General features: G+C 36.9%; 1 protein-coding gene across 2 annotated transcripts in view; it reads right to left on the reverse strand.

The window, feature by feature from the left end:
• Nucleotides 1-2,102, reverse strand: part of LOC115223041 (probable palmitoyltransferase ZDHHC12) — a 19,667-nt gene extending 17,565 nt beyond the window's left edge. Inside the window, exons 1-2 of one of the 2 annotated variants that reach the window (XM_036512056.1) lie at nucleotides 2,084-2,102; nucleotides 305-455 (exon numbers count right to left, since the gene is read on the reverse strand). In XM_036512056.1, the coding sequence (XP_036367949.1) occupies nucleotides 305-413 (109 nt within the window). In that variant the 5' untranslated portion in view covers nucleotides 414-455; nucleotides 2,084-2,102. Of the gene's footprint in view, nucleotides 1-304; nucleotides 929-2,083 lie in introns of those variants that run through there. The other variant, XM_029793472.2, reaches the window with a different exon arrangement.
• Between the last annotated feature and the right edge of the window lie 9,163 nt (nucleotides 2,103-11,265).

Below are 11,265 nucleotides of genomic sequence, written 5' to 3' on the forward strand. Positions count from 1 at the left end.
ATGCACCCAAACACACACGCATACCCAGGCAATACCTCTTTTACATACCATTACAGTCTGACGCTAAATTTGCCATGCGGAACTGGACGAATGACCCAAATCTTACTTGAGAATCTCTAATCGTATTTACACACATGGGTGTGTATTTCAGAAATTTACGAAGGGGCCCACTTATGTAGCCTCTGGCCCCGTTAGAAACAACAGCCAAATCAAGATTAGACAGAGAGATAGAAAGATAAGTAGAACAGAACAACGAATAGTCAGGAAGAGGAAGAGGGCTAACTCCGATTGGAGATATACTTACCCGTGTCTTGTGTGATCAAAACTAGGGGTACTCCAATAACAAGGGCAGTGTGGACAGCCCGGATGATGATATAGGCGCGACAGAAAGGCAAGTCGGACAGATTGATCATGTTGGAATGTTTAATGGTAATGTTGGTAGTTATGCGTGTGTGGGAAAGTATATTGTTGAGTTAGCAATGAAATGGAAGGAAAAACTGCGGAACTGCTTATAGAATAATCCACAAATATATATATATATAGTATAAATATATTTTGGAACCTAGGGAGAAAAAAAATTCAACAACACGTTTCCTTGATCGGTGCGAAGAGAAGGAGAGAAACAGGCTTGGTGGATAAATCTCCGTTCTTTCACAATCAAGGAAATTAAGCTGATGAAGAAGGGATCGAACAGGATATGAAAGCTATGGTATGAGAAAAAGGGTATCCAAATCGATGTGGTGAGAATCAAACCACAGTTTGATCGCTCCTTCAGCGTATCCCATGTAGCGACATAGCAGGATCTGAAACCCTTAAAGTCGCTACATTTTCCTCTTTGATGTCGCCGACTTCCTTTCAATCCAGATTTCGACGCAGTTTGTAAACACGAGGAGGGGCAGATAACTGCGGGTTTTGTTATTGTTGGAGGAATGTAGGATTACAAGAGAGTTCTCGTAGTAGTGGGGAGTTAACTCGGTATGTTTATAATTGTATCACAACGCCCACACTCGGGATGAAAATTTCCTTCTCTTTCTATTTATCTATATCCTCTCATTTTCTCTATTTCCTCTCACACATTTACTCCATATAGTATTCCTATACAATAGAGTCGGAAATTAACTAGTCTCCTCCCCCCAAGTGCAATTTCTTTGGATCTTATGTTTTAAACAACACAGACTACTATATATATATACACATACATACATACACACACATACACACACACATATATATAAGGCATACCTACATTAGTGTGCCACCCTCACACCGACTTTCTCATAATTTTTATTAAAATAGATATTTAAAAATAAAATTGGATCTTTTCTGTTGCTGTCATAGTTTTGCATTTTTGTTTAATTTTGTTCCAATTGTTTTAAACAATTTCTTAAAAACATTTTCTTAAAAATTTTTTTTCTGTAATGAGTGAATAACAAAATCAGATTCAACATACCAAATTCGAACATTTTCACTTAATTTTAAAATTTCAAAAATTGTGACTGCAACAGAAAAGACCTCACTCTCTCCCTCCTTCTCTCAGGCTTATTCTCTCTCTCCCCGTCTCTCCTTCTCCATTCTCTCTCCTGTCTCTATCTGTCTGTCTGTCTCTCTCTCTTTCTCCCCCCCTTCTGTTTCTCCCTTTTTGTCTCTCTCCCCCATCCTATCTCTCTCTCTGCTATCTCCTACCTCCCTCTCTCTCTCCCCCAATTCGTCCCCTCTCTTTTCATAATACCTTCCTGTTCTTCTTTGGGATAAAACTTCTCCAAAGAGGGAGGGAGTCTTTTCTTGCGATCGTTCAACCAGCAAGAGATAGCAGCCAAACCTTTAAATCATGATCTACCGTCTCCCCCTGCTCCCAAAGGAAAGAACATAGACAACATAGATCTTAAAAAAGATAGTGTGGTCATCATTGGAATACCTTTCTGTGATCATAGGTCTGTTTGACCAGGGCTGACTTGGAGCTAAACAAAACACCTTACCAACCACTTCTAGGATCCTTCTTCATCCTTAGACTTTTATTGTAATTCTGTTCAAATATAAGATGTTATGTCAAATTGTATTCTGGTCATGTGTGTGTATGTATGTATGTATGTGTGAGTGTTGTGTATGCATGTATGTGTATGCATGTTTGTATGTATGTATGTACATATGTATGTGTGTATGTGCAGATTTGTATGTTTTATGTATGTATTCTCATGCATATACTTGCATATCTAGACATGCTCATATATATTTAAATGATAAACTTTTGGAAAGTTTTACAGATTTTTACAGTTCCAGTGATGGCTTGGATCTGTAGTCTTTGAATTAGCTTTCTCTGTTCGGGTTTTAAGAAGCCTAATTTCTTAAGATTGGTATTTAGGCAGTGTGTTACATATCCCAGGTCCCCAATAACTACAGATGATGATGATGATGATGAAACCTGAATTTGTAATTTGGATAGAGTAACTGCAGATTTCTCGCGGTCAATGAAATAAGTAGCAGATGAGCGTTGGAATCAATATATTCAGCTAGTCCCCACCTTAACATATCAAGCCTTGTACTTAAAAGAGAAAGAAGAAAATATTTCAAATAAAAGAAGCACAGCAGATATGTATCAAAATTAAAATTTAATAGAAGTAAAAAAAATCAATTAGAATTTTTTTACGAGTTTAAAATCGATTGGAAGAAACAAAATTGAATTAGAATTTGTAGATGTTTAAAACCGGTAAAAAAAATGTAGATTTTTCTGATTATGTTTAAATGACATTTTTTTAGAAAAAAATAATTTCTCTGCTGAATGACTGTAAAAGCATTCAGTTTAGCATCTTTTTGGCTGCTGCCCATTTCTTAATCATTTCTTCTTCTTTGGCTCGGACTTCAATCACACTGGCTGAATCCTTCGGATGGGGTCCTCTGCAAAGATAATACATTTTTTAATCATTATTTTACTTTGCTGCTTCTCTTCCACTGTTTCTTATTTATGACTGATTCTTGCAGTCTTAACTCTGTCAAATGCAATCCTTATTTACTCACATTGTTTTATGCCAATTTGAACATAAAGCAATATTTGGACAGGATCTGACCAGTTCAAATGTTAAAGGGCTAAAGTTACTTTACTTAGGCATTTTTAGAGGAGGTTTCCATAGTTAAAAAAAAAAAACTAGTTCTGGATAAAAATCTTCAGTTTCTGAACTAAACACTTGTGATTCTGTTAATTCCACATATTGTTATGAATTAATCATGCATTATCTCATAGCTTCATAATTTCAATGATGGGATTGTTTATTTCTAGAATGACATTGTAGCATATGCACGAGATGCTGTATTTAGCTGGTTTGAACATATAATAGAATCTTTGGGGCCAGAGATGGCCAGTTTCAATGCAAAAGGGTTAAAACTTGGGGATTCAATTGGATGAAGTAGTCTTAAATATATAAAACCAAAAGGAAGGATGGGATGCTGTTGTTTAGCCCCAGGCAAGACTTGATTCAACTTGAAATCATTTTAACCTCCACTTTTCCATGCTTTCATGGGTTGGGTGGAGTTTGCTAAGGTAAATTTTCTATAGCTGGATGCCCTTTCTGTCACCATTCTTCACCTGTTTGCAAGCAACGTAATATTTCTCCAAAGTCAGAATATTGAAAACGAATGACACTGCTTGTATAACAGTGACACTCATTTACAACAATCATGTGATGTCAAGACAAGAAGTCACAAGCACACACACACACGATGGACTTCTTTCAGTTTTCATCTGCTATATCTCTCCCAGAAGGCTTTTGACCAAACTTGACTGACTTTAAAACCTGAAATATTATAGACAAAACATTTAAGTAACAATATGATAAGAAGAAAAGAAAACAAGAGTGTAATATATTGAAAAGAAAAAGAAATTTGTATTGATATTTTGAGCAAGAAGCTCTTTGTCAATAAATCAAAGGAGAAATTTTTAAAAACAAAATAACAATTAGAAAATTAATACATTTAAGCATTTTTAGGTTTGAAGAAGCTGCAGTGACAACCACAAGGTGGCTTTGGATCCATAGATTGTAGCTGCTAGGATTCAAGTTGGTGTCTGATTAACCCTGGCGAGTTCAGGTGGATGAGGTTGGTTCGTGTTGAAAGACCTGAAGGCCACAAGTTACTAATGATGTTTTCTGACTCATTCTGAAAATATATATTGAAAATGTATAAGACGATTAGACATTTGTTTTTATTGTTTCACCTGACTTGCAATTGTCATTGCGCCAACATTTCAGCGAGGACATCACTACCCCGTGATAGAATATGAACTTACGAACTATTCAACCAAACCAGAGTAACATTTTACCCATTATTTGTCACACGAGTAAGAAGTAAGTAATAGAGGCATATTTTCTGTTATTTTAAATTGCATCTTGGCCACTGAGCCAACAAGAGTTACCTCCCTTACCTGGCATTGTTCAGGATAGATTTTCCTCTCACTTACAAACGTATAATAGATCTCTATCATAACTCCTTCCCACGTAATATTAATTGAATTTGAAGGATCAAAATTCAGATTTCAGAGATAAATTCTAAACAAATCACATATGCTCTCTATAAAAGATGCAGTTATTTATACATGCCAATAACATTTCTAATCCCAAAGATGAAACTCCCGAACGTCCAGAAATGTTTGATGATGGATTTGGGAATTCCACTGTCCCCAACAAACTACCAAGACCCCATCAAGTAAGCTGTAAAAAAATCTTAATAGAAAATTTAAAACTAGATCTTTCTCCTGTTTTGAATATATAGGCGCAGGAGTGGCTGTGTGGTAAGTAGCTTGTTTACCAACCCCATGGTTCCGGGTTCAGTCCCACTACGTGGAACCTTGGGCAAGTGTCTTTTACTATAGCCTCGGGCCGACCAATGCCTTGTGAGTGGATTTTGTAGACGGAAACTGAAAAGAAGCCCGTCGTATATATGTATATATATGTATGCGTGTGCGTGTATGTTTGTGTGTTTGTCCCCCTAGCATTGCTTGACAACCGATGCTGGTGTGTTTATGTCCCCGTTACTTAGCGGTTCGGCAAAAGAGACCGATAGAATAAGTACTGGGCTTACAAAGAATAAGTCCCGGGGTCGATTTGCTCGATTAAAGGCGGTGCTCCAGCATGGCCGCAGTCAAACGACTGAAACAAGTAAAAGAGAGAGTAAAGAGAATATGCCTGAAAATATCGCAGTTAAACACATGAGAAGACGCTGGTTCGCCAATATGGCCAGAGTCAAGAAGATTTACCTCCCTTACCTAGATCTGGAGCTCAGGGTAGATTTTTATTACGAATTTAAGTGTTCAGTAAATCTGTTCCCTAATGTTTTCTCTTGTGGGCTGTCAATCGTAAACGAATCTATCTTTTACTTGTTTCAGTCATTGGACTACGGCTATGCTGGGGCTGTTTGTATGTGCTATGTGTGTGTGATTGTCGATGTTTACATTCTGGGCACTTTGTATGAGAATCTCCTGATATATATATATATATACAAGCGATGGAGTTTTAGAGATTTCTCAGTATAAGATGTAAACACTCATGCAAACACACACATGCATGGACATGGATACACACACACACACACGCACGCACACACACACGCACGCACACACACACACACATGTGGTGTGGCATACAGATAGCTGATGACACTTTCACCAGTTAAAATAGCTGAGTCATCATCCTAACACCACTGGGATAACTGTGAAATGTATGGTATGAGTCAACTGAATTCCGTTAATTTACATGTGGGTGTCGTATGTGGTGTTATATATATATATATATATATATATATGCATTTATATTTATATATATATAGCATTATATATATGCATATATATATATATATATGCATATATATATATGCAATATATATATATTATATATATATATTTATATATCTATATATATATGCATATATATATATATCTATATATATATATATTATATATATATATATATATGCATATATATATATATATATATATATATGCATATATATATATATATATATATATATGCATATATATATATATATATATATATATATATATATATAATATATATATAATATATGCAATATATATATATTATATATATATATATATATATATATATATATAATATATATATATATGCATATAATATATATATATATATAGGTTATAAATGAGATAGGGTTTGAGAATTCAACCCACCATGGGATAATATATATCCAATATACTGCAGATAGGTACCCAACAAGACTAATACATAGATGTTAAAAATTGTCAAACAATCAGTTCATCTATTGTATTATATGGGTAAAGGTAATAATATTACCGTAAATTAATACTACAAAATTAGAGAATGGAGAAACATGCTTAAATCATAAAAATCAACTATCCGATGATACCAATGGGTATCATCGGATAGTTGATGTTTTATTGATTTAAGCATGTTTCTCCATTCTCTAATTTTGTAGGTATATATATATATATATATATATATATATATATATATATATATATTATATATATGCATATATGCATATATATATATATATATTATATATGCATATATGCATATATATATATATAATATATATATATATATATATATATATATATATATAATATATATATGCATATATGCATATATATTATATATATATATATAATGCATATATATATATATATATATATAGATATATATGCATATATATATATATATATATAGAATATATATATGCATATATGAATATATATGCATATAAGCATATATATATATATATATGCATATATGCATATATATATATGCATCTATATATATATGCATATATATAGGCGCAGGAGTGGCTGTGTGGTAAGTAGCTTGTCTACCAACCCCATGGTTCCGGGTTCAGTCCCACTGCGTGGCACCTTGGGCAAGTGTCTTCTACTATAGCCTCGGGCCGACCAAAGCCTTGTGAGTGGATTTGGTAGACGGAAACTGAAAGAAGCCCGTCGTATATATGTATATATATGTGTGTGTCTGTTTGTGTGTCTGTATTTGTCCCCCTAGCATTGCTTGACAACCGATGCTGGTGTGTTTATGTCCCCGTTACTTAGCGGTTCGGCAAAAGAGACCGATAGAATAAGTACTGGGCTTACAAAAAAGAATAAGTCCCGGGGTCGAGTTGCTCGACTAAAGGCGGTGCTCCAGCATGGCCGCAGTCAAATGACTGAAACAAGTAAAAGAGTAAAAGAGTAAAGAGAGTATATATATATATAATATATATATTATGCATATATATATATATGCATATATATATATATGTATATATATATCTATGTATATATATATTATATTATATAGATTATATATATTATATATATAAGCACATATATATGAGATGTCAGTGTTAATATATATATATATTATATGCATTATATATATGCATATATATATATATATATATTATATATATATATCTATATATATATATATATATATATGCATATATGTTACGGTTCAGTGTTGAAACACCCGATGTACATTGGATACCTTCTAATGACATCAATTCCTCCTGGCCAAGATTCCATTCACTTTGGTGTAATGATGTACAGAGACTCAAAGCACAAGCTTGTCAGACATACAAGTATTACTATATAATCTGTCGAGTAGGAACAGGTCGCCAACTGAAACCGATGTAAGGGGGATAACTCCACCCCACCTAAGAGCTTATCTGTAGGTTTTCATTCCAGTAACTTTTTGTTTGCCAAATTAAATGACCATGGTGTTTTTGTCCCTCCAATTGTAGAGAGGTTATGTGCCTCTGGCCATTTGAGTCTTATGGGGCGCCTATACAGCTAAGAGCTTTATAGGTGTGAAACCAATGGTCACTCTCTGACCAGCCATAACAACCTTCTAAGTATGTGTGTGTGTGTGTGTAAATTGTCAAGGTGCAACATAAAATGCCATGGTGTGGGTGATTGTGCTATGTAAAAAACTCTCAGTCCACTCTGTGGGATGGTTGGCAATATGAAGGGCATCCAGCCATAGAAACCGTGCCAAAGCAGACAGTGGAACCTGGTGTGGTCCCTGGCCTTGCTAGTTCCTATCAAGCCATCCTACCTGTGCCAGCATGGAAAATGGACATTAAATGTTGATGATGATGATGATGATGATAATACATACACACACACACATGAATGCATGTGAGTGCACGTGCACACACACGCACACACAGGGTGTGATGGTTAAATTGTCGTCATTTTATATTTTTAATTTCGCATCTCCACATTGTTTTTGGTTCGTTGACTACACAGTACAGCAGGGTCAGTGGAGTACCGTCTGTGAGAAAAACAGCACCATGACGCAATTCACTCTGCTAGAAATTTGGAAACGACATGCTATACTTCTGGGCATTCACGCCGGAAGCTCCAATACGAACATTTCAGAGTGTTTGCTTGTCAATCTGAGGACATGTATTGAGAGTGATAAAAACCAAACATTCAGTCAGCATCATGGTGTTTGGAGTGATCATTAGTGATGGCGACGTTATGCATCTATTCATCTTCCCACACGGCCCCACACTCAACACAGAAGCCTACATCAAGTGCCTGGAGGAGGTAGTGCTGTCCTGGGTGAAGAGGGTGGCTGTTGGGTAGACCCTATGTCTAGCAACAGGACACTGTGCCATGCCACACGAGCAGGAGAACCCAGTCATGACTGTCAGACAGTTTCTGAAACCACATCACCCCTAACATTGCGCCACCTAACTCCCCAGACTGCAACACCCTTGATTATTATGTGTGTAGTGCAGTTGAGTGAGAGAACAACAAAACTCCTTGTAACACCATAGATGAATTGAAGGCAAAGATCATGGTAGCATTCACCGATTTAAACAAGGAGACCGTGCAGAAGAGTTGCAGGACATTCCAGAGCCGTCTGTGGTTGTAGCCAATGTTGATTTTATTGAATAAATTTACTCTTTAGTATTTCAAGATATTTTTATAGAATGTTGGTAAATACATCTGTTGAAATGAGATGTCAGTGTTATTTTCATTTTTGCATAATTTAAACGACAGTTTAGTCACAACACACTGTATTATATATGTATATATATATATATATATATATATATATATATCATCATCATCATCATCATTTAACGTCCGCTTTCCATGCTAGCATGGGTTGGACGGTTCAACTGGGGTCTGGGGAGCCCGAAAGCTGCACCAGTCCAGTCAGATCTGGCAGTGTTTCTACAGCTGGATGCCCTTCTAACGCCAACCACTCCGAGAGTGTAGTGGGGATTTTATGTTCCACCGACACAGGTGCCAGACGAGGCTGGCAAACGGCCACGCTCGGATGGTGTTTTTATGTGCACCGAAACAGGTGCCAGACGAGGCTGGCAGACGGCCACGCTCGGATGGTGTTTTTATGTGCCACCGACACAGGTGCCAGATGAGGCTGGCAAACGGCCACGATTGGATGGTGTTTGTTACGTGCCCACAGCACGGAGGCCAGTCGATGCGGGTAGGTACTGGCTACGGCCACGTTCGGATGGTTTTCTTGTGTGCCACGTGCCACCGGACTGGTACCACAAAAGAACCAAATTCCATTGATGTTCATCTATTTTGATTTGTTTTGATTTGATTTTCACTTGCCTCAACAGGTCTTCACAAGTGTCACAAGAAGGAAGGTATGCACAGGTGGACTGACTACGTCCCAGGTAGGGGCCACAGGTATGGCCTGACTAGTCTTGCCGGGTCTTCGGATGGTGTTTTTATGTGCCACCGACACAGGTGCCAGATGAGGCTGGCGAACGGCCACGATCGGATGGTGTTTGTTACGTGCCACAGCACGGAGGCCAGTCGGTGCGGTACTGGCTACGGCCACGTTCGGATGGTTTTCTTGTGTGCCACCGGCACTGGTGGTCCACAAGATACAATTCCATTAATGTTCATCTATTTTGATTGTTTTGATTTGATTTGTTTTGATTTCATTTTGATTTCACTTGGCCTCAACAGGCCTTCACAAGTATCACAAGGAGGAAGGTATGCACAGGTGGACTGACTACGTCCCAGGTAGGGGCCGGGATATGGCCTGACTAGTCTTGCTGGGTCTTTGGATGGTGTTTTTATGTGCCCCGACACAGGTGCTAGATGAGGCTGGCGAACGGCCACGTCGGATGGTGTTTGTTATGTGCCACAGCACGATGGCCACGATGCCAGGGTACTGACTACGGCCACGTTCGGATGGATTTCTTGTGTGCCACAGGCACTGGTACCACAAAGATACAAATTCCATTGATGTTCATCTATTTTGATTTGATTTGATTTTCACTTGCCTCAACAGGTCTTCACAAGTGTCACAAGAAGGAAGGTATGCACAGGTGGACTGACTAGTCTTGCCGGGTCTTCGGAAGGTGTTTTTATGTGCCACCGACACAGGTGCCAGATGAGATAGATATATATATATATATTTTTTTTTCATACACACACACACACACACATACACACACAATGCACTTCCAGAACATTTCCATCTACCAAATCACTGACAAGACATTAGTCATCACCACCACCACCTTGCCAGGGTTATAGCAGAAGAGGCTGTCCCAAGGAGGTGCAATGCAGTGGAACTGAAACCAAAACGATGTGGTTGGAAAGCAAGATTCTTAACACAAAATGACAAAAAGAAAGAAAAAAAATGAAATTAAAGCCAGTTTCTATAACAAGCAAAAAAAAAAAGCAATATATAAAATAAAAAGAATTATAAAAGAGAAAACAATATCATCTGAAAAAGTCTCTTTGGACATTTAAAATAAACATAGGCCATTGTTAAATTTTTGATATTTGCTGGTTTTATTTCTTAAGATTATAAATTTCCAGATCATTCACCTTGTCTTTAGATGTTTATGTATTTGCAATGTTTGTGTCTTTCTTCATTTCGTTTCTTGCAATCAGTTTGATCTCCTGGAGCTGTAAGAGTCTTATGTGTATGCGTGTGAATACACACACACACCTCAGATATATTTCGCACACACCTATCTATCAGTGTGTCTATCTCTGTGTATATGCACACATACACACATATCTATCTATACACACACACACCAACACACATGTATCTCTCTCTCCCTCTCTCTTCTCTCTCTCTCTCTCTCTCTCTATATATATATATATATATATATATATATATATACATGTATACACACACACACCTATATGGTTCAAAACTGTGCAAAATTGAAAAAAAAAAACAAAACAAAGAGTGCAGACAGATGAGAAAACGACAAACAAGT

This window comes from Octopus sinensis, linkage group LG21 (assembly GCF_006345805.1).
Source record: "Octopus sinensis linkage group LG21, ASM634580v1, whole genome shotgun sequence".
Classification (NCBI taxonomy): domain Eukaryota; kingdom Metazoa; phylum Mollusca; class Cephalopoda; order Octopoda; family Octopodidae; genus Octopus; species Octopus sinensis.